A 24,501-nucleotide genomic window follows, 5' to 3' on the forward strand; every position below is an offset into this window, starting at 1 on the left:
CTCTTAACAGGGGTCACTTGGGGTATTTTTCAATTTCAAGCTACGAATCCACCTGGTTCTGTCAAGCATTTCCTTCTTTCTTCCTTTCTTCCTTTCTTCCTTTCTTCCTTTCTTTCCTTCTTTCCTTCTTTCCTTCTTTCCTTCTTTCCTTCTTTTATTTCTTTCTTTCATTTCTTTTTTATTTTCTTTTTCTAGTGCATTTATAGATCCTGCACGTAATTGAAATGGAGATAGGTATTATGAAATATAAAATACCTTGCCCTCCCCTCCCTGAACAGATTGTCTGTTGCAGTTTTATAAAGTGGAAATAAGACTCTTTGTGCTGGTTGTATTAGTCTTACTGTGAGTAGTTGTCTCAACAGGGAGGAACCTAAATAAAGTTTACCCTGCAGTAGTTAATGAAGGTTGCAGAATTCTGGTTTAGCTTACCAGGAATTAGGAAGGGATAAAACTATTCTAAATATATGGGTTAGATTCTATAGCTGTTACAAAAATGATGAGATATAGCAAGTGGTTAATGTTACATATGGGAGATATTTCTTAAAATATCTGAACGCTTGAACATTTTTCATCAGGTTCTGTCTGGAGTAACTTTGTCAGTGCAGCTTTGCCAGCAGGTTTGATAGAAAGCAATACTGAAATCTAGGTGGGTTTTGGAAGTTAAATGTACCTGAATCAAGCCTGTATAAATCAGTGTGAAATAGCTCCCATATAACAGCTTAAGATTGTCTCATATAAATTTTGGATTTGAATGTAGCTGAACAAGATGCTTTTTTTTATCCTTAAATAATCCCAAGGAACAGTGCAACCCATGTTGATAAAATTGATAAAGGTCCTTTATGGTTGAGAGAGACTGTAATTTCCTGATTGTTCTACATGCCTCCCCTTGTGTTTTTCACTTTCATACAGTTGTGCTGTTCAAGATGTATTGTATCCCCAGAGACTGCTTCCAGTAGTGTGGATCAAAGTAGTACCTATGAACACCCTAACTACCCAGAGTCATTTCTGAAAAATTAAACATGCCATGTTTGCTTGCATGCTGATTGGGGCACTCTGGTTGCTGATAGCAATCAGTATGAACTTCCCTACTGCTGATGTAATGATGATGAATGCTGTGACACTGCTATTTCAGACAGCTCTTCTCAGCGGATGCAAACCACTTGTTAATGAATTGAATACAACTACAGCAGCATCAAGTAAAACAGGGAAAGGTTTTACTTGTTTCTTTTTTATTTTTTTAATTCAACACGTTCAAAGATACTCCTCAAAAAATTAAAATAAAGCGAAGGAAGGAAGGCAGACGGTTTAAGCTCACAAGAAACATAAAGGAATCTTAACATGCAAATTGAGAATTTTGAATGCTTACTCTTCAGTACTTTGACCAAAGCAAGCAATCTTGTTGAAGTCAGTGAGCCTATTCCTAGCAATAAATATTTGCATGGTCTGGTCTTTAAAATTAATGTATGCAATATAAATAAAATTATTTAAAAAGTTGTTCAGAGAAGAGAAGTGATACAGAGTGAAAATTTCTTGGAAAATTGAAATGTGTGTTCAGAAAAGATCAAGTTTCTTATTCTTCCAAGCACAGGACTGCTCCACTGGTTTTGGTTAGTTTGGACTGTGAGTAAATGAACAAAAAGATGTGAGTTTTTTCCTCCCCAGTATATTATTATTTTTTCTACTATATATACTAAATATATATAATATACTACTATATATACTATAGTATATTTTTACTACTATACAGCACAGTTTTATAACCAGTAAACATAAGGACCAGAAATTACATAATATTAAGTTACTTGAAATAATATTTTTGTTCAAAATAAATTTCCAACATATAGTGATTAATGACACTCCTTTTAAAAGAGACAGTTTTCCTCGTTTAACTAGTTCATTCCAGTAGCATGTTCCTAAAATTCCTCCAATATGATATACAATTGGGGAAGGCTTACATTTATATTTTAAAAAGAAGAGACACACCTGCAGGCAGGTTACTGTTTTGAGAGGGATTAGGTTTAAAATGGGGATCTGGAATTAATTGCGCAGTGGGTTCAGGCTTCAGGGAAATTACAAAAGGTTCAAGCATGGCTGAATGGGAAAAAGCCATGAATGTTTGCTTTCAGGAAGGAATGTTTATCCCTCTATTTACCTATGGAAGTTCAGGCTTTTGCCCATATACTGTTATAGCATTTTCTTGCCTTTCATATGCACATGGAGATGCTGGATAGCGAATGAAACTGTCTTTCAGGTTTTTTGAAAGTGGCAATCCTTGCTGCAAGTAGGTACAGATTGTCTCAAGCCTGGAGGCAGGAACAGGAAAGTCACTGATCCACATGCTGGAGAGAGAAACACATACACCCTAATATACACCCTATATATTTGTATTTAGTGTGGAGAAAATTTCAGACTGTCTGATTTTTAGAATGCTTTCTGATAGGGGTTAACAACCCCTAACAGAACCCTAGTTAACAACTCCTTGTAGAAAGAAATCTTTACATAACCTTGGAGTTGTTTTTTTTTTTTTGGTGAACTGCAGCTCCCATATTTTGGTACAGTTTCTGAGAGAAAACAAAAATCAGCCAGATTTAAGGAGGATTAGATATGTGTGTCTGGCTTGTGTTTTCAACTTAGTCTTAAGGCAATCTTCAGGAAAAAAAAAATACTTTTGGGGCACCATATTGATCTCTTGATGTCTGATTCCCTGAGGCATATGCTTGGCAAAACACAGCAAACCCAGCAAACCACATCCCTCTAATTATTAGTCTTGCTATCTTTTCTGGCCTTCCGTGCCTTCCCAACCACATGCACCACCATTGATGCACCACTGGGGGTTTGCTGGATCTGCAGCAATTCCTGTGGGTGTCCATGCCACATGTGTGTGGGTCAGGAGCAGAGGAAGGAAGGCACAGGAGGAAAGGCCTGCAGCACTGGGGCCATTGGCTCATGGTGCAGGGTGCAGAGCTGAGTAAGAAAGTTTACTCTAGTGGTGTTCCTTCTTTCATTCTGACATGAATAAAAGCAGCCTTCTGAATGTAAACTAAGTAGACATGAACCAGAAGAGATGAACCAAGAGCAGATGTTTATATTAGTTCTTGGCCAGTTCTGCAGTTTTCTGTCCAAAAATTTAAATGCTGCTTTAGGACTCTGTTCTGTCCATACCAGGTAGCATAAAACAGAGAAGTGATGGAGAGTGATGAGAATATGGAATTATGTCTGCTATTCTTCCAGTAATGAAGATGACCCCAAAGTACCACTGGCAGGCTGTTGGGGAAAGAAAATAAAGTAGTCAAGAGAATGGATGATGTCAATCTTACCAGCCACATGTGTCTCTTGAATTGCAGATGACCCAACATACAGCTTTTTTAGTTCTTTCAGCGATGCATAGAAAATAATTAATTTGAGAGAATGTTAAATAACTCAAAGGTGGTTAGTCAGAGGGTACACTGAAGAACTCACTCATGCGGTGGTTGGAGGCTGAATTGAGGCAGGTTTTGGTGTTTATGTGGCCAGGGTTGTATAGAGAAAACAAACATCTTCCTCTCGGTGTGGGGTGAGCAGCTTGGCAGCAGTGTCAGCCTCCCCTGTGTCTACTAATGCAAGAGACTGAAAAGTTAGATATTTGAGCTAAATTACTAAACTGGGGTTGCCCTTGCATGAGGTGTGCAAAGGGAAGGAGGAAGAAGTCATATGAGAAATTTGAAAAGGTGCTGTTTACAAAGCTCATGTGAGATCTCTCTTCAAGGAGCCTTGTGTATTGCTGGGTAGAAGTCAGGGCTGTTGCAAGTTAAGTATTGTTAGATCTCTCCTACTGAAGACACCTGACATTCCCCTTAGTGTTCTGGTAGGAAGTTGTTTCACAGATCACAATAATATTTATAACACTTTCACAGATAGATCTTGAGAGTAGCCTTACAAGTTCTCTTCTGTGGCAGGCAGAGCTCTGCTGTTCCTGTTTTAAGCAAGCAAGAAACTCAAGGGAAGAAAAATGCCTTGCTAAAGCTTAGACAGTAGGTCAGTGGCAGAGAGTCTGATATCTAGCCCAGTTCCTTGGCTGTGCTGCCTAGCTGAATAATGATTCATTTAGTGATTGGGCTCTACTTTGATCCCTACTGTATAACAATGAGGCTTTGGAGTGTTTTATTGTACTATTAAAAAGAACTCCTACTAGGAAGGTGGGAAGGGGTAGGTTTACTAGACAGCTGTGTTTGTGATGAATTGGCTTTGTAGGCTTTTTTTTTCTTTTTTGGTTTGGTGGTGTTTCTTCTTTTTTTTTTTTTTTTTTGACTGTCAGAATTTGGGAAACAGGTTTCTAATATAATTACACTTCATTATACTTTGTGGCTTTTTGAAGCCTTTTGAAAATTTTAGTTAAATGGTGTCCTTGAAGAGTGTGATTTCCTTCCATTTTAGACCCATTTCACTACCAAGCAGTGTTGCCCAGAGCAGAAAACTAATTTCTTAATTTTTGTTGTTTTTGCATAGATTCATGTTCAAACTACAAAAGTACCAAGGTATTTGGTTCTAAGCATGATGTCTGCTGAATATTGATGTTTTGTGTAAAGCTTACTTGGACAGACAAGTGTGCATCAAGTTAAACTGCAGACTGATTCTTAATGTTTGTGTCCTTCACACAAACAAAGCCTAAGATCTCTGCAGTCTTGGGGCCTGGTGTGCCTGCACTGCTGCACAAGCAGTGATACCCTTTTGCAAGTTTTTGGGCTTCTTGTATTTCCATCAGGAATGTAAAATATCTGAGAATAGGGAGAAATTAATTTGTATTAAATGAATGTGTCACTGGAGATGACACTGAGAACATCCAGAAAGGCAACCAGATACACCCCTCTACAGGGCTTTATATTTCCAGTGTTTTCATGCAAAAGAAAGTGATGTCATTATCTGCCACCAGCAATAATATTTGTCTTTCCCTGTGGTTTTTGGGGTGTTTCGCCTATACAGTTTTGTTTGAGTTAGATTTCTGAACAAACAAAGTGAGAGATGTTTACATGAGTAACAAGGTGTAGAGATAGACAGGATAATTCCTGCTGCAGTGTGTCCAACACCATGAATGTTGAAATTTAAATATTTGGCTTCTAGAGTCAACATAAAGGTCTGTCTTGATTTTCTTGATTTTTTCCCCTTTTTTTGCCTTGTTCCAAAGTGCTCTTGGCATAAGACAGAAATACTGTCCTTTTTTCCCTTTGGATCCATTAAAACTCCACGGAATTGAAAAAAATGGACCTGCCTATCAAGTAGCATAGTGGTTTGTGATGCTGATTCTCTTTAAAGGCAAACATGCCTAGTCTTTGTGTTAGTATTTCTTTAAATTCCTCAGGAATTCATGCATGCAAACATGATTTGATGAGCTTACAGAACTGTGAACTGCTAATTCAGTTGTGCTCCAGGCTCTTCTTCAGGTGAGAGGGGTGAGAAGACTTGGGCTAAGCTTTCAAACAGTCTTTAGAGTTTATGACTCTCTTGTTTCATTCAGGTATTAGTGCAAGTAGAGCTGAAGTAATGAGAAGTCATCATGGAGGCGCAGTCCCATAGCTCTACCACAACTGAGAAGAAAAAAGTGGAGAATTCCATCGTGAAATGCTCCAGTCGAACAGATGTCAGTGAGAAAGCTGTTGCCTCCAGCACAACTTCCAATGGTGAGTAACAGCAGGGATTTACTAGCAGCCAAACCTACAGTAATTTTATGTTCACTGCATTCTTTGTGAATTGAGCATTTGCACCTGGATCAGTGTTTGTTCTACAGAAAGGCTAAAGAAAACGAACGGAGGAGGGGTGGTGGTGGTGGAAAGTGGTAGGATACAATAAGGCCTGTTTTGGCATCAGGCATAGTCTCTTTCTTCCAGATGTTCTAATTTGAGATGTAAATGTGCTAAGTTATTTATTATAGGAAGTTCCTGGTTTTGGCGTTTTGGAAATTGTCTTGATTAGCCTGGCAGGGCCTGCAAGTGCTTTGCATTTGGCCATTGAAATCTCTTACACTAGTTAGGTAATTAGTTATTACTAGAAAGACAGAAATAGGTCTGTCAAAATTAATGGCAAAGTGTTTTTTTTTCTTTTCTTTTACAAATAAACTTCCTTCTCAGAAAGGGCTGTCCCACCTCCCCAAAGTTCCTTAATGCCCAGAACAAAACATCAAGCTAAGTGCGTATCCTCTGGTGGATTAATTTCAAAGTTGTTAATGTATGGCTTGTAGATTTGCAAAACTGGAGTAGTTTGCTTAATTCTCCCCAGAGAGTATATCTCAGTTGACAATTTTACATATTCCCTGCCTCTCAGCAGAGTGTGAGCTAATCCCAGCCCTAGACCTTTTCATTGTTTGGTGTTAAGAGGGCTGAGCATATTGGTTCCTACTAATGCAAAACTCCTGTTGCATTAAGAAAGAAAATTGCTTGAAATGATGTGGGCAGACCTATGGATTTTGGATAGCTGCAGAGTAACTTCTAAAACTTCTGGTTTTTTACAAATCAGTCTAGTTATGGCTAAAACCAGAAAATGCCTTTCTGTATATCTCTTTCAGTGTATTTCTGGCAAAACATTTTCTGTTCACACTTTCTGCTTTCATCGTGCTCACTTATCTGGGCTTGTGGTCCTGGTCAGGTTCTCACTTTGATATCTTGGATAAAGATTTCTGCTTTCTCAAAGAAACAGGTAATGTCCCACTAGACTACAGGAAAAAATACATGAATACTACAGCCATACTAGAGAGGAATCTCCATGGGTCAGTAAAAATTAGATGGCACATGTCCCAGTATCCTTCTGTGTGACTGGACTTCAGATTCAAAGCAAACTCAACACCTGCTGACCTACTAGATGGAACTGATCCCCATGAGAGTATAAAAACCCTTGAGGTGCAATGGAAAAGGTTGCATCAGTTTTCTAAGGCATATGAAATTAGATCCTCAGCTGGTGTAAGTCAGCACAGATCCGTTGCTGTCAATAGAATTACAGTGGTTCACATTAGCTGAAGAGGTCCCCATTGTATTTTTTTTTAATCGATAATAGGATTTTCCACATTGGCCCAACTTTTCAAGCAGAGGCACAGTTAAACACATATGCATATTCTTTGATGTGTTAGGGGCTTGTACTCAAACATTCATCTCTGACTGGGCTAGCTTGAATGTTATTGGTAAACATTTAGATTTAGAGGGCTAAAATGAAATCCTTCAAGATGTTTTTGCCTAATTCTGACACTTATCTACTGTGTGGTCAAGTAATTTTCTTTCTTTAATAGTAGTATTAGTTCTTAGCTACATGCTTCACCTATGGGGAGTGTTACTGCATAGCAGGGTCATCGAACTCCCAGGAGCTGGAAAGACTTCAAGTCTAATGAATTACTACAAAGTTGTGTCACTGGAATTATCTCCTACTAATGGAAGGACATGCTAATGTAGTACACATCCTGGGGCCCAAGGCTTCCTTTTCTTAAGACAATGATAGTTAACTTTGTTTTCAGTGGGTAAGTGTTGGCATTGTTAGTCTTTGTATTTAAGGAAGTCACCAGGATCTCCAAGGTTTGGGTTTCTAATCTACCTTCATGCATAACAGAGACACAAGGCTTTCCAGAGATGCAGTGTTGGCCTTCAAAGAGATAAAAAATTTGATTCCTTCTTTGATTTGAAAAATTTCCTGTTAGTCTAGAGACTTCGTGGAGCATGTACCAAAACAAATACTAGTACTAAAACTTTAGGAACTTGAAAGTTTTACTCTTGCAGTGTTTTAAAAGTTTTACTTCTTGCAGCTGTGATTGTCATGATAATGAATTTTGGTTACAGGGACAATTTACATGAAAGCTGCAGCTTGCATCGTATTTGCATCTTTTGTTCTTTAATTCTGGAATGAGTATTACTACAGGAACCTCATCAGTTGCTATAAGACACCACTCCTACAAAACGTGCAGCTTTTATCGATTCAGTGCCTCTTTTTCTTTTTGCAAAGGGCTGTGGTAATGTTAAATGTTGTGATTTGCATTTGAATGCTCTGTTAAACAAGGTAAGGTATGCTTAAAAATAACAAAAGGCCAGAATGATCCCTGCTATTCTTCTCAGAAGACTGATGTCATTGCAGAGCAACATCTGCCCATCATACCAATGTCACTTCATAATCGTGTCTAATATCAGCGCTTCTATCCTTCTGGACAACTCATGAATTAACAAAGTTTGCAGAGTAAAGTTTTATTGATACCTGTCTGAGATGTGATGTACTGACTAGTATTTTCTCAGTATCTCTGCTGTCTGCTGAAGGACTCAGAACTTGGATCATAGGCAGATGGAAAGCTGCTAGTTATAGCTTTTATACAAAGCATACAGTCATGAAGAAACAAAGAAAATGTCATTAGTTCAGCAGCTTCCAGAAATAAGTAATACACCCAGGAGAAGAATCTATGCTAATATGGTTATTGAGTGTGGAAAAGTTTTAAATCATATATTGTTCAGACTGTGTGTTGAAGAGTCTGGTGTAAATCTAGATGCAAGGAAAAGAAAGAGGGAAAGGTGACCTGGAAAGGGAGCTCACGTGTTATCCTGAACAGTGCAGTTGAAGTTCTGAGGCTCAGACTAAGGGTGCCCTTTGGAAGGTACCAGCTGCTCTGTAGTCTCAAGCACTGAGCAGACATGGGCCACAGTTTACACATTAGCCACTTCTGCTTAGTTCCTGTCATTACTTAATACCATAAAGATTTCTGCTGCACTCACCTGACTACAAACTGTGTTGCTGAAATGCTTGCAATGTGTTAGATATGGACCTGCCAGCATTTCCATTATAAACCCCTAAATTTCAGGATTTATAACTAAGCCATTAAAATTTGCTCCAGGACAAAACATGTACTTGAGCAAATTAAAACTTCTTTTAAAATACATGTGATCAAAAAATTTAAAAAAATTCATAATTTGTAATGACTACAATGTAAAAGGAAATGTAATAAGAAAAATCTTTGGTGCACTTTAATTCTTAGTGAAACCACTCATGCTTTTTTTTGAATTCATTTTTGCAAGCTTTTGTTTTTTTTATTCTTTGTGTTTCATTTCGTGTGTCTCAAACAAACTGCACGCAGTTTACTAGGATTGTTCCTTTTCATCTTTTGTTTGACTGCCTTATTTACTACTAGACTAATATCCAGGGGGACAAAAACTGCTGAAGAAAACTGCTAATGGAGATGTTAATTCACAAAAGGCTGTATGAATAACAAAGTTTGTGCTAACGCATGAAGTAAGCTTAGTTTTATGTTTGGTGGGATTTGGTAACCTCAGGCTGATCTGCTTTGACAAGGTAATAACAACAACAAACAAATCACATTTATGTCATGGCTGTGCCACTCATATTACACTGGAGAAGAGACCAGTGCCCTGGACCACCTGGCTAACACAGGGCTGTGTTATTTGGTCTTTTTTTCTCATATGCACATTTGTGCCACTTCTCTGGAAACAAAGCACCCTGTTCCTTACCATGTCAGAGCATGGATTTAGATTGTTCTGAAGGTTGCTGCATGCACATTCAGGTTTCTATCAAGTTGTGCAAAGAATGGCATTCTTAAGGGTGGTATCCACTGATAAACTCATTAACATTAGTTCTGTGCTCTCATTGAAGAGCCTTTGTCTGCTGTTGCAAGTCACAAAACCTGCCTTGCTAGACATCTGGTGGATAATACAGTACCTCCTGTATTTTCAAGTAATTCCAGGGTTAGAAAGAAATCATCAGGTGAATTCTGGAAATGTTGCAGGATTCTGCCCAGTGCCTTGTCTTGCTGCACTGTGATGAAGTCATGCCGCTCCTCGGCCCCTGTGCCTCGCAGCCTGACGGACAAGCTGTCTGAGGCCAGCAGCACGCCAAGTCCGCATGTCAAGCTGAGCGCTGCAGTGCTGGAGCAGAAAACTGCTTGCTGCCATGCCCTGCCCGTGCAGCTGTGCTGCTTGCACTGGTGCAGTGCCCTCCTGCTGCTGCCCCGGCACCAGGAGTCGCCAGCCTTCCCGAGCATTGCAGTAAAGTTATGAACTCCAGCCTGGTGAACTTAAGCAAATGCCTTGCTTTAGCCATGGGACTAGTTCTGTTTGCCCTGATAATGTGCGTATTTGCATGCTTACAATTAGGCAGTGGCTTTAATGCTTTACCAGGCTGGCTGCTTTGACTCTGAGTTCTACTTTGCAGATGAATTGGATTTATTCTTAGGGTGCTTCCTTAGAGGCATTGTTTAAAAAACCCATGCTAATTTAACACAGCCCTCAGCTCAATGCCACTTGGTTTTTTGTGGCTGGTTTTTTTTTTTTTTTTCCATTTAATCTGTACCATAGATATAATTAATTTTTTTGCCTTAATTTCAGAAAAGTAGAGGGAATTTCTGTAAGGACTGGACTGATACTTGTACAAGGCAAGACTGCACTTCACAGCATTGCTTGGAGAACATTAGGAAATTGTGATGCTGGATTCAAACCTGATTTATTTACTGTTTGGCTTGTGAATTTTGTTGGTGATTTGAATGCTTTACTCTTTTGGACATTTTGGCTTAAAACTGATGTTTTTAATGTTTCATTAAAACAATGCACTTATTGTATAGGAGCTCTTTCAGTGTCTGACAACCAAGCACTTATTTTCAGTTTGATATGTTTTGTCTAGTTTTTGACCCATGAGCTTGTTCCAGTGTAATCTGATATTTCTTATTAACCTATTACTCTGCCTTTAAAAAAAAGCTAATTATAAACATATGTAGGTTGTGGACTTGACTACCTTTATCAGAATCAGATAGTTATTGAGAACATATTTTAAAATGATAGAAAACAGAAATTATTATCTTAATGATGATGTAACTTAAAACCAAGCTTGATAGATGAATAAATGAGAGGAAGTTCATGTGTCCACTTTGATTCTTTCAGAAGAAGAGCCAGCTTCATCTAGGTCTCTTTTTTTTTCTTCTTCCTAGTACTTTCAGGGTTGATTGAAGGAAGTATTCAGCAGTCTGCAACCCCATAAGAATCACATTTCCTGTTTAAACTTTCAGTTGGTTGCTTGTCCTGCTGCTTGCTTTCAAGCCTCACCATAAAATAGGTGTTAATCATAATACCCATTCTAGGCCCCCTCGTTGGACTTATGTGCTCAGGGTCCTGTTGAGAGGTCGGGGTTCAAAAGAGGTTGTTAGGTATCAAGAAACATTGCCTATACTATTTTAGTGACTTGTAAATTGAGCCCTGAATTGATTATATGAGACCTGATTCTACAAAGTGGTCAGCAGATGCCATCCTCTTCCCCTGAAATCAAAGGGGATGGAGGGGCCCTCTTCACTTGAATTTTCAGGTCAAGGAGGAAACAACATCTGGTAGTTTTAGGTGTTGGAAATTATAACTTCAGTGTACATGTTTTTCTGACAAATTTCTTTTTCAGCAAGACAAATACTGCAAGTAATCCCTATCTACAAGTGGTATAGAGCAACGTGAAAGTTAAGGGTAGACTGGCCACATGTGGTAACCCAGAAAAATAAGAGCAAAGACCTGAACTTGTAAGATTGTTTTGTACTCTTTTGTTCCAATATTTGTGGCCAGGTTGTAAGAGAATAAACTTAAAAGAAGGTACTTTTCCTAGGGGAGAATAGGCTACCCTGATGCTTGGAAGTATTGGAAATGAAAATATTTGAGGTTGTAATTAAATGGGGATTGCATGTCTTGGTGTACTGAAATCTGGTGTGAGTAGCTGATTAAATACATGTTCTTTTGGAGTAATGCACCCATGGTCTTTTATGCTTACTAATAAAATTTCAGTCATCAAGTTATGGCTTATTGTAGACTGTAATAACTCATTCTGCCTGAAACTATTTTCTAGTGTTGTTCCTCAGTGAGCCAGCCCTACACTTACCCCACTCTAAACCCAGTGATCTGCAAGTGCAATACAGTATTGCTTCATTAATTCTGCTGAGATTTCCCTCATTTCCCTCCCCCTTCTCTCCCCTCCCTGCAGTGGTTAATAGCATAAGGGATATTAAATGTCAATCCTCCTGTATCCCTTTGCAAGTTCCAGAAAGAGATGATTGAGTGGCTTATCCCTGCAATCACTGTAATCAGTAAGTAATGACTTAACATCCTGCTGGATAACACGAGGTGGAATCAGGAGAAAACATTAGTTAGCAGCAGAAGCTTGCCACCTGTTCAAGGTGGAGGTTAAATTTAGGAAATTTTACACTGGGGAGATTTTTTTTCCCTGAAAAACAACAACAAAAAAAGACTCAATCCTAAAACACCCAAGCAGTTATATTAAAATTGTGCCTGGGTTTTGCCACAGAAGTGATAATAATAAAAGGTTTTAAACTGTGTCTCTACAGTATGGTGATGGTACCATGCACTGTATCTTGTGCTTTGCAGGAGTCTAGTGTCAGTCAGAACTCAAAAAATGCAGCCATTAGAGCCCACAGTACTGGTGAGGAGGAAGCAACCAAGAGGCTTGATTTTTAGAAGAAAAAAGGCTGCTGGCAGCTGAAACTTCAGTGATATTGTTAGCCTTCCAAAAAAGGCTAACTCACTGCCATCAAGTGTTGGTCTCAGGGGATGATATCCTAAAAGTAAAGACCTTGCACTGCCGTGCCAGCCCGTGTCACTGAAGTGGGGAGCCTGTATGGCAACAGCACTGCTGCTCCAAGTGATGGCATCTTCCTCCCAGCAGCTGGAAATGGGTGTCAACAAACAAATAGATGCCAGGCTGCTTGGGAGGATTGAAAGGGCACTTTAAAAATAAAGGCAAAAATCTTCTGGATCCTGGGTCCCAAAAAAGAGAAGTGAAGTACCTATGCAGAGCAGATGTTTTAAAGTAAATAAAATCGAATTTTCAAAAATCCTTCTAATTGATTTAAAGCTAGGCAGCCCGTCTGGCAAGCGCGGCATTTGGCTTTATGATCTGAACTGTGTAAATTAAGGCAGTTGAAATAATTAAATTACTTAACAGGTTTTCAAATAGCACTCGTCTTTTCTAGATGTTTTCTATTTCATATTTGTCTTCAGTTAAAAGGAAATAATCAGGAATCAGTGTTGCATTTGATTATATCTCTGCTCTGTATGTTTCTATTTATTTCTCCCCATCTTTTTTTTTTTCTTCTTTTGCAGAGGAATCAAAACTTCAGCCTCTGCTTATACAGAAATTATTACTAAATACATATGCCAATAAGTGGGAGAAGTGAGCTAAGGGTATAGTTTGTGATTATGTAAAGAAGGTGCCATATTAGAACTACATTTTCTGTATTCTTTCCAAGCCATATCTCATTATTCTGGGGTGTGAGTGGAAGGGGAGGGAGATGCATTTTTTTGACATCCCAACTAAAAGGGAATGAGAGGGATTTTTAGTGCTGTGTTATTATCTTATTTCCCATTAAAAGTGTTTGCCTTTGATGTAAACTGCAAATGGTCACAATTTAATTTGCAGATTCTATTTTTGCTCATAAGGCTGGCAAGTCAGAAAAAAGATTTGCTTGTAAATGGGATCTGGACCTACTGATGAATGCATTCTTCAAGTCTGCAGAGGCACTTTGAAAAAGAAGCCTACAGGAAATACTGTGTTTTCTACAGATCATTTTAAAATTTAGCTTATAAGATGTTAAGTGTCAGATTATCAAAAAACAGGTCCTCATCTTCTGCCTTCAGTCAACTGGAGTTTTGCTATACAGGAGCACATTCTTTGCACATGCCAACCACTTAAAATATGCTGTTTTCCATTCATTTAGTACAACTTTTCATGCATGTTCGACATGCAGCCAAGTGGAAACTTAAGTCCCACAAATGCAATAGCTTGAAAATGCACACAGATGACCCAAACTAAGGGGATTTTTTTGTTCTGTTAAACAGAACAGGTTTGTACTGATGCAGTTTTTCCTAAGATGGGATGATAAATTGCTGAAACTGAAGTTAGTATTGTAGACCATGTGCTCTCTCTGTGCCCCTGTCCCGTGCTTGCTTTTCTCATCTTTTCCAGTGTAAGGGTTCATACATAACAACAGAGGGTTTTATGTGTGGAAAAGTTCCTTCTGGGCCTGAGCAGCAGTGTTTTCCCCTCTTCCTGGTCTCTCACTTTTCTCTCCTCCTTTCTCTCCTTTTTCTTCTCTCTCCTTTTTCTTCTCTCTCTTTTCTTTTCTTTCCTTTCCTTTTTTTCCCCCCTTTCTTTTAGTTTTCAGAAAGTTGAGTTCCATCCCAATTATTAAATCTTCGGAGACCATTCCCACATGGTTCTGTAAATGGTAGCTTCATCCTGAGTTCTTTCATCTCTTTTCCTGCTCTCCTGGCTTGACAGTTGAAAAGGTCTGACTGTGCCACACAATGGTTTGATTGGTTTCTCTAGGGGAGGCTTTACCCTGCCTCATCATTCGCCAGGCAGGTGGACCAGAAAGTCTCTTGATTCTTTTGTTGCCTCTCAAAGTCCGAGGTCTTTGACTGAATAAATCCTCCGTCATGGGATAATTTGCTAAAAGGAGACTGAAAGATGTGAGAGAAAAGCCTCACTACTAGGGTGCTGAATTAATGAAATAACTGGGCCTTGGAGTTTGCAATTGAAAAATCACCAGGAATGCAATGGGTGGAGACAGGCTTCAGAATGCAAGCCCGTTACTTCCCTGTAATAAACTATGAGAGCTTTAAATGATATTACTAAATACGTCGGCTCGCCTGGCTGCCTCCGGTTATTTGCATTTGCAGCCCTGTTCATTTGGCGGGGGAAGCCCGAGCAGAATAAAAGCTGTTTTGGTACAGCGCCTGGTTAGTCATTAGATTATTACGAGGGGCTGGAAAGAATTCCATATGACAGAACTAGGGTTGAGTTAACACAGGACGAAAAGTAATTTACAGATAGGCTGTCCTCAGCCATCTTCGTAGGCCCTGATAAGGTTTCATTTCAGAATGGATAGGCGACATTTCCACTTACGGGCCCATTCTGCGACACCTGTGATAACAGCTTCTGGATCCTAATTGAAATTGGTTTCAAAATGGATTTTCACTTTTCTCTGTCTGTGGAAAATATTGAATGGACTCAGAGCTGCCACAGAGAATCCCAGACCTTGGAAAATGGAGCAAGAAGCCAGGATCATCTTTCATAACTGTGTCGATGATATGACAGTTTTGTTATCTGTCTTATTAATGAAATCATTGATCACCTGATGAGGGAGATAATAAACTACTTTTTTTGCTGCAGTTCAGAAGCTCAATTAGATTTTTAAAAATACAGATGGGGAAAAAACCAAGCCAAAACAATGAAGTGAGTGTTTTCAGGTCTATTTTCAACTTTGCTTTTCTTGAATATTTTTTACATGGAGGAAATCTCCCAGACAGTAAAATGTTGACTGCACCTTGAGGTTATTGAAAGTAAAACAAATCTGATGCTCATGTTAAGATGTACTTTTTTTTTGTTGTTGTTGTTTTTAACAAACTGCACTAAGTAAATATCACTTAAGTTCTAGTAAGTGCCATGGAAACTCAGATGAAAGGAGAAACAATGGAGCTCAATTTTAGCTGAAGTGGGATTAGTGATCCAAACTCTCTGAATGCCGTGATGTTGACAAAGGCTGATGCTAAATTTATTGAATGCTTGCCTTGATGCTGGTGCTCCTGAAAATTATTTCTTCTTTAAAAATGGATGTCAGCCTTTATTTCTTAAAGCTTCTCAGATATTCTGGTAAAATAAGGGTGGTTTTTTGTTGTTTTCTCTTTCCTTTTTTTATTTTTTCTTTTCCTTTTTTTTTTTTTTTTTTTTTAATCAATGGACTTGAGGAGATTTTATAATGCAAGCAAATGTAATAAACTGCTTGCTCAGGATAAAAAATATGTGCAGGCTTCAAAAATAAAATCTGAAAGGATTTTGTGATGTGTTGTTTCCATGGCTGTTTTCTAATTACTGGGGAAAGAGATAAATCTGTTGTTTGTGCTTGGTTGCTCTGGAATGTACGCTGTATTCCTTGAGGAAGGTGGGAAGGGATAGTTTTTCTGAAGAGGGATGCCAGCGACTTCTCATATTTCACTGTGAATTGTATCCTAGGTGTTTCTTCAGTCCCTCCACTGGTGTGGGTCAACCTATACCCCTTTTTAAGCTTGAAAGGGGAGCTCTGATCAAAGGCTTGAATGATGTCACTGATCTCTGGTGATTGATTAGGAACAGAAGTTCTGGAGCATTTTGCATGTCTGCCTTTACCTTATCGCTTCAGATCCATTAGTGCCTACCCATTAGGGTAGGTTTCAGTCAGGAGAAAAATAACCTGTGCATGTATATATATATACATACATATATGTATATGTAGTCGGAGATATAAATATTTTTTCCTTTAATATAAAAGGAAACAGCTTTTATTGGTCTGCATTGACAGAAGAACTATTTATTAATTACTAAACCCCTAGGTGTAATTCTTCTCTGTTCTTCTTCTGCTTCTCTCACAGATTAAAATCCATATAGGTCTCTCTCACATTGGGTTTTTGGCTGCTTTACTTTCATTTGCTGTAGTTTACCTGGAGCGGAATCATGCCCCTGCTTGTTACTTCTTTTCTGTGCCTGGGGTGCATGTCAGTGCCTTAGAGAGACTTTTTAATTAGAGATTAAAAAAAAAATATTTTAAGTCCTCAGGTTTTTTTTTTGGTTTTTTTTTTTTTTTTTTCAGATGGTCAGAGCTAGCCAAAATATATGTTAAGCTTCTAAGAGAAAAGATCTTTCATTTGTAAAAGACTTGCAATCCTCTGACTCTCAGTGATGTGGGAGGCTGGACAATGGGCTTTACTTGTCTACAGAAGAGTGGTGTGCATGAGCAAGCAGTACAGGACTTGAATCTGACTTCACTATGGTATAGATGAAGAAGATGGGTGGTGCAAAGCTGGAGTCCTTTCCTAAATGTCCTACTTCTAATGGTGTATTGTGATTTGATTGAGGACTTAAAAACTCCACACAGACTTGTAGAAGTTGGAGTTAGTTAATTATTCTGTTAAATGCAAGTTTTCAGTATGTAGGGCTATTAAAAAATGTCGGTGTTATTTTTGTGTATCTCTTTTCCCCTTTCTTTTTAGTAGGTTGGTGCTCCCTCTCTCCCTCCCTCCCTCTCTCTCTCTCTCTCTCTCTCTCTCAAATCTCCTTTGCTCTCTCTTTTGCTGTTGTGCATTTCACACCAGGAGATGACAAGTCTTGTGATTGCAGCAGAGGCAATTGAAAGAAAATAAAAAGAGAGTTCTTTTTCTCTGGTGCTGGCCCATGAACATACCGTAAAAATTGGATTAGACACACCTAGACTTGGGATTGATTGCATCTTGAATGGGAAATTAGAACATCTGAAAAATTCCTTTTTGGATGGAACAGAAGCACAAGAAGGAAAAGTTGGATGGAAACCAGAGAAGAACTGTAAATCACTATTGAAGTTACTTCCTATGGTTTACCATTGGCTGTCAAAGAAAATTGCCTCAGGCTTGTTTATAGCTAATTCCCTCTACAGAAAACTTCAATTTGTGGACTGGCCTCTGAACGGGATTGATAACTCTGTTTATAGACCAGGATGGGTATCTAAAGATAACAGATAATGCAAATGAGCCTTTTTTTTTGATAAGCCAGGGAAGCAATTATGGATACAACTTGGTTGATGGATTTCAGAGTGCTTTTTCACAGATTATAGATTTCATTTCTTTTTTTGCATTATAGTTTTCTTAGCAGTGTTAGAAAAACAAAATCAAAGTCATTCAAATAGAGCTAAAAAGATGGAGTGGCTGATATAACCAGCTTTCCTACCACTTGTAAACATAGCGAATCAGATTAAAAAAATAAACAGGCAGTCCTCAGCCTTCTCTGTGAGAAATATGATTTGATAAAAATGTGTGTTTAATATTCAATTTATGGTTTCATCTGAAGTGTGTAAACCTAGATGTCCCATGGGAGTTTACAGCCCTTTCCAACTTCGACTCAGATAAAATGCTCCTCATAAACTGTCTTCCTGCTTTTATTTTTGAATTTGTATTTCTGCTGGAGAGGAGGAGAGTGGAGGCCAGACCCTGCCAGTTGCTGGAGGCTGGCTCCCTGAGGTGCTCAGCATCTGTGATGAGCCCTTAAGCCTGGTCTGGTTTCAGTGCTGACTGCATGGCACAGTGATGCAGAGCAGGCTCACTCAGGAGATGGCTGCACTGTGTGTTGTGATTCCCAACTCAAAGGATTTTCCCACTGGAAGTGTCTGGTAATCCTCAGCTTCTCACAGCCAGGATCTCTCTGTGGCTGGGGATTGCATCTGCTGGAGGTCAGAGGGAGGCTTGGTATTCTCTCCTCACCTCAGGTTTTTTGCTTAACTTGATGGTAGTTCAAGTTTCTGTGAGTTACAGGTGGTGTCTGATTAGGAGCCTGTGCTTTCCTTACCCCTTCTTGGGGTTCTTGGGGCTGCTCCAAGCTGCCTGCACCATGCAGGTCAGGTAAATACATCCCTTTCTGGGGTCAGGGCTCAAAACAGGGAGCATGACTTGCAGGATTCACAGTGAGACAGGGATGAGACAGGGATGAGACAAAATTAACCCTGTAAAAGGTGTCTGTAAGGTGTGCTTATAGTTGTAATTTCATAATGTTCTTTAGTGGTAGGATGGAGTTATATTTAATTTTAAGCTGAAGTTCACAACTCACTGAAATACTGAAAAGATTTTTAGCAACTTTAACTAGTCCAGGCTTTAAATATTCAGTCTTAGGTATCTCTTTTCAGTCCTTACTCAAGCTGTAGTCTTTTAGTTGGTTCTCTTCAGTAAGATATCTGGGCTCCCAGCACCCTTGATCACTGAATTATCACATCTCTGAAACTTGAGATAACTTATCATGAAGCCATCTCAGGATCTCATCCTGGAAATATGCTTTCTTTTACAAACTTTCTATTTGGAGGCTCTTCTGCATGTTCAGAAAAAAGGGAAAAAATAATGATATCTTCGTTCCCATGCAGTTTTAATAGAATCACTCCCTGTAGTTGGAGCTACTTCATTTTTCAGAGATTTGATAGATCATGACTTGACCTCTGTCATGATGTCAACTGCCATTGACTTCCATGGGAACAGCATAGGAATCCTTTATTTTAATCTATATTTAAATATTCAGTCACAAAGTGCTACAAAACCTGCTGTTTTTACAGGCATTTTCAAGGCCTTCATAAAGACCCACACCTCTCACAGTTTTTTCAGCAAAACTGAAAACAGCACAATTTTGCTTAGAGAAATGAGAGACTGGTAAGCTGCTTTCTGAGCATTATTGTAAACCTCTTTTCTGAAGGTGTATATGATGAATTATTCTTCAGAGACATTTGGCGGAAGAGTTTGAGTGAATGGATATTAACACTTTTCAAATGCCAGGATGGGTACAGGACCACAGTGTCCCTGCCAAAAAAGCATGGATCTGGATTCACTCAGGGGATTTCTACCCACTTAATTTCCATCATTCATTTCAGTCTAACTCAGTGCCAGGTTTTCTAAAGTATTGGTCAAAGAAAAATATAAATAGTAGGTTTTATTTTGTATTTTCAATTCAAGGTACATCAGCATCTTCTGAGAGTCACCCTGAGCTTACAGTATCTGTTCCAAGACACCATTTTGTTTCTTGCTTTGGGAGAGAATAATGTTGCATATAAAAGAGTGGAAATAATTTTAAAAGTCCTGTTTTCAGCTTTGAACACTTTATTTTGATTGTTCAGAGGAGAATAAGGGGAGGTAGATTAGTTTTGTTGTTTAAATTCCTAAAGACCTTTTTCTTCAGCCATCAAACTTAAATCAGAATTTAAGGATTGCATACATTTTCTTTGGCACTAAGAAATTATTTTTTTCCTCTGAGAAATAACCTTAGTATAAATGATACCAAAATATTTCAAGTAATAAAATATTTCGAGGGACTGTAATTATTGCTACATTTATCTTCAAGGCTCAAGGAGATGCTAAAAATAAGTCTACTCCTAAAATAATAATAATTATGTCTATAAGTGAATAAGAACCTTGAGCAAAGATGTCAAAAGTTTCACCAGGTATTTAAAGAGTAAAAGAAGGAAAGGAGAGGGAAGAAAAAAGAAAAAGGAAGAAAAGGAAGAAAGAAATAAGAAAGAAAGAAAGAAAGAAAGAAAGAAAGAAAGAAAGAAAGAAAGAGCGAGCAAGCTTTGTGCTCCTCTGTCGTGCTCTCATTTAAGCAGATTTCAGGTGAATTTTTTGGTTGTCATGTTGGACTTAGGACTGTCAAAAAATCAGTATTTTAGTATTGTTGGACAGAAGTCATAGTTGCTCACAGCACCAGTACTTTAACTGCAGAAATGTAAGCTCTTACAGGTAGGTGCAGAATAATTGATACAGAAAAACTTAATTTTACTAATAGGTGAATCTGATAAAAATATTGTATTTCAGGCTTCTTAATTATAGGACAAAATGTTACCTTTAGACACAAATCTTAGACACAAATCTTAGAAGGAAGAGCAACAGAATTCTTTGTGTGGGCGAACACAATTTGGGCTGCTGTTTTTGTGCTTGCATTCGCACAGACATAACTGTGCTAGATTTCTCTTGCCCTCTGAGAAGTGTAGCCTCTTCACTTCCTTGGGAGGTGAAGACAGAACCTCCACCCAGAAAAGAACAGTTCAGGTGGGCACAGCATTTTCTGTTGGTTTTTGACATCCCAGACAAGTCAGACTTACTGGCCAGGCCTCTGTGCAAGTGGAGTTGCCCTGAGCATGTGGTTGGTGGGGATGTCATGGGCATTCCTTATATCTGCAAAGTCTCAGGCGTGGTATGAGTGCACACAGTATTGCCTTGTACACATGCTTCTGGATCTCCAGGAGTCTTGGCTGCTGTGGAAACCAAATCCTTGGCAGTCTAGTAGTGAAAGTCCCCTGTGTTGCAGGGTTGAACTTATTTTAATGTGGAACATACCTAAACAATGAGAAAATTAGAGGAGTCTAAGTAAAAGCCTTTATTATGTTGGGCTTATATTATGTTTAGCAATAAAGAGAGCAGTGAAATGGCTTTTCTTAGATTCTGCTGGAGGAGTTGCAGAGGGCAGTGTGTGTACATTGCAGGCTATCAAGCTGTAGTTGAAAGGGAGAACATTCAGAATTTATCAACAGTCAATTCTTCAAAATGTAGGGAGTCCTGGAAGTTAGGTGGATGTTAACTAGAGTAAACATAAGCCAAGAAGAGGTATGAAATGATCTCACTGAAAATCTGTTTCCTGGCTTTGTGTCCCTTCAGGTTATAGACTGTTTTTTTACTTCTTTTGGAGTTCAGACAGAATCAGTCTCCAACCTGAAAAATGAAACATAAAAATAAAAATATGTAATAAAAATAAAGATGTTACAAACTGTTACAAACTGTGTCCTGTCTCCTTCAACTGTTCCCTTCTAGATAGGTCTGTCCAGTCTAAATTTTCTCTTATAAGGTCAGCAAAGACTCTGAAGTTGGTTCATGTGACTGCTATCATGTGATCCTAGTCGACTTCAAAAAGTGGAATAGAAAGGGAGAGGTTGAGGGCAATAGAAAGGGACAAGAAGGTTCCACTAAAAAATTTACAGTGCTTTCATAATTTTTTTTCCTTTTTTTTTTTCTTTTAATTTGGAATGTGGTACAATATTTCTGTGTTTTTAAAAAACACTTAGCTTCTATCCATAAACATGTATTTCTTCTTGTTCAGTGCTAGAAATGCTTTTGAGTATCTTAAACTAAAAGAGACCATGAAGGAAGGTGAAGGGAGGAAGATGTTTTACCTTTCAGTGTTTTAGGAAATAAAAATTAGCAAACGTAAATAGGTGTCTGTTCTTGTACATTCTTTATTAAAATGCATGGGATGTGGATCAAATTACTTTATTCAGCAGTTAGCTTTTCCAGCTACCTTGAAATGGGAGACTGCAGGCAGTTGGATAAATTTTCTGGAAAGCTGCCCAGTTTCACTGCTGGTTATATAAGCTTGCCTGTATCCTCTGGGGAAGACTATTTTGTAACTCATTATATCAGGATAAGTATCCCTATGTTCCCTTTAGCTGTGGGATGACAGAAGTAGATGAGTGGTAGTGGTGGTGGTGATGATGATGGCTGTTTCTCCCTGTCCTTTCTGGGGTTAACGAAAGACAGTCACTAGAAACCTTTGCCAAATCAGCGTGCCACCAGTCTCTAATTTGCTATCATCTGAAAATAGCTTGCAATATACATTACTCACGATAAGCAGTTATGGTTGAGTTATACATTATGTTGCAATTGCCATGTTTTTGGAATTGCCTAAACAATAGTTAAACTTGTGTTGGAGCCAGCATAATTAAGGATGTGTGACTGCCTTATTAGACTGCCTTGTTGGATTTCAAGAAACAAGACATCACAGATTGTTTATATGCTGGTATTTCATCTCTGTAGATGTATGTTCAGCTCTTGGCTCTGCAGCAGTTAAGATGGGATTTGAAGCCTTGTCCTTATTCCATTGGATAGCTGTTGACATCAAACAGAAATTTGTGACTTTTGCATTTGGGACCAATATTGTTAAGTCACCATTAGGGCAGATAAGACAGGTGGAATCTTTGAGCACTGCAAACTGCATCTTCTTGTCTTTGCCATGGTGGTAATACTGGGAAGTGTCTGTTTATGAAGGCAAACACCTTTCTTTTATGAATGCACATTTCTTACTGGAACCTGGAAATGAGCACATGCTGGGTGCAGATATACATGTTCCAATTTACCACTTCATTCTTCTGTTTGGGTTATTTAATGCAGAAGCATGAAGTCATACTCTCAAAATTCTGTGCCAGTAGGAAGCAATCTAGCTTCATTATCTACTGGCCTATTTTTCTATCAAGAATTGCCCTTAGCTTGGCAATAAACCCTTGCTATTGGGTACTAAGTCTGATGATGCTGGTTATGGGCATTTTACAGTGCTTGTTGAAGTTTGGAATGCCCTGAAGACTCTTGAAAAACGTTGAGTGACAAGGACAATAGATCCTAAGACACATTTCAGGATAAAAAGAAACTTGTTAGGTTAGGATATTTGTGATCCACAGAGTCATTTAGCATGAAGGTCCTCTCAGGCAGAGCAGAGGGATGCTTTCCTGCCAGAACAAGGAAGAGCTACAGTGGAGGAGATCTGTTGAGGCAGTGTGAGGCTGGGAAGAGGGTTAGATGACAGTGGTCACTGAGCTGAGGTGATACAGCTCATGGTGGTGAGCTGAGGTGATCACCTCATGGGTTGTATAGCAATCATTTATGTTACCTTAATTCCTTGCTGTCTGCCTAACTGGTAGGGTCCATTCCTGTTGTTGGAGAAGTCCTTTTTGTTCCTTGCCTGAAATCCATTAAGCTGAGTGGAGGAAACTCCATTGTGTAGGGCTTTCCAAACTGTCCTACTTCAACCTTATACTGTACAATTGTCTTGAAACAGTGATTGCTTAAAGATAAGAACCTGACCTAAAAATCCCAGAACCACATAGTGGCAGATGGTCTTAAGGATGCCAATGGGTGTTGCATAGGCTGGTCCTCTGGTGTAGTCACTTATATTTATGTATGTTGGCAGGACTGGGATGTTGCATGTAAAATGCCCATCTAAGAATAGAGTTGTGGGTTGGATGAAATTGGAAGAGAGTCTCTTGGCTTCTTTTTGTTGCAGTTGCAAGAGGAAGATTCTCTCTCATGATTTACATGGTTCAGTGATTCAGAATGAAGTGGCAGGTGTGAGTCTGAACATGTGAGTCTGCACTGGCAGAAGCAATCATTTGTATGCCTTTTGCATATGCTCTGGTAGATGCTGTTAAGTCAATATTTACTTCTCAGGGAGTAAATGCCAGAGTTGTTTCTGAGAGCTGCCACTGCTGCATCAATGTAAGAGTTATTTGCTATGTCATCAAGTATCCTACAGTGCAGATTCCTGGAGTTTCAGAAGCATTGTGATTATGAGCTTGTGGACAGTAGCTGGAAACACAAATGGTGTTTTTCCGCAGCTCTATACAACCAGATCATCTATTTAGAAAACGTTGCACTGTGACTCTCTAATATTTTGCAAGCATTACACTTTGTCAAGTGTTTTTCCTTTACGGTCTTCAACACCTCAGAAGACCCTTAAGGAATGTGTATTCCAGTTGGCATTACTGAACTTTTGGTTAGAAGTTTTATTTTGTTGGGTGAGGATGATGGGAGAGAGTTTGACTAAGGACTGCAGGAACTCTTTTAATTAGTAGGCTTTACATATGGACTGCACTTGTTCCACATAAGAGACCGTCCCAGCAGATAAGCAGTGGGCTTCACTGAGGTTAACAAAGGTCTGATATGAGGTAGGATATGTAAAATGATTCTTTTGTCTGAATGCTGAAGAACGCTTTAAAAATGCTTTTTTTTGTTAGATCACCATTTCCTTTGGAGGACTCACCTGTGCACATCTATGCAGCCAGGTTCTCTGTAAAGGGTGGGAGCAGGCAATCTGCAGGTGCATTTGCAGTGGCACATCAATGCTGGACACACCTGGCATTCCTTTGAATTTCTGCATAATTGCATTACTCCTGCCTCCTCTAATTTCTGCAGAAGGTGCCCACCACTTTGCAAG

General features: G+C 38.9%; 1 protein-coding gene across 2 annotated transcripts in view; it reads left to right on the forward strand.

Annotated features, from left to right (window-relative positions):
• The window catches only part of GLI3 (GLI family zinc finger 3), a 204,300-nt gene that overhangs the window by 8,918 nt on the left and 170,881 nt on the right, over positions 1 to 24,501 (forward strand). For both annotated transcript variants that reach the window (XM_030265326.4, XM_030265327.4), the window contains exon 2: positions 5,492 to 5,654. In XM_030265326.4, coding sequence (XP_030121186.4) covers positions 5,531 to 5,654 — 124 coding nt within the window. In that variant the 5' untranslated portion in view covers positions 5,492 to 5,530. The remainder of the gene's footprint in view (positions 1 to 5,491; positions 5,655 to 24,501) is intronic.

This window comes from Taeniopygia guttata, chromosome 2, assembly GCF_048771995.1.
Source record: "Taeniopygia guttata chromosome 2, bTaeGut7.mat, whole genome shotgun sequence".
Lineage (NCBI taxonomy): Eukaryota > Metazoa > Chordata > Aves > Passeriformes > Estrildidae > Taeniopygia > Taeniopygia guttata.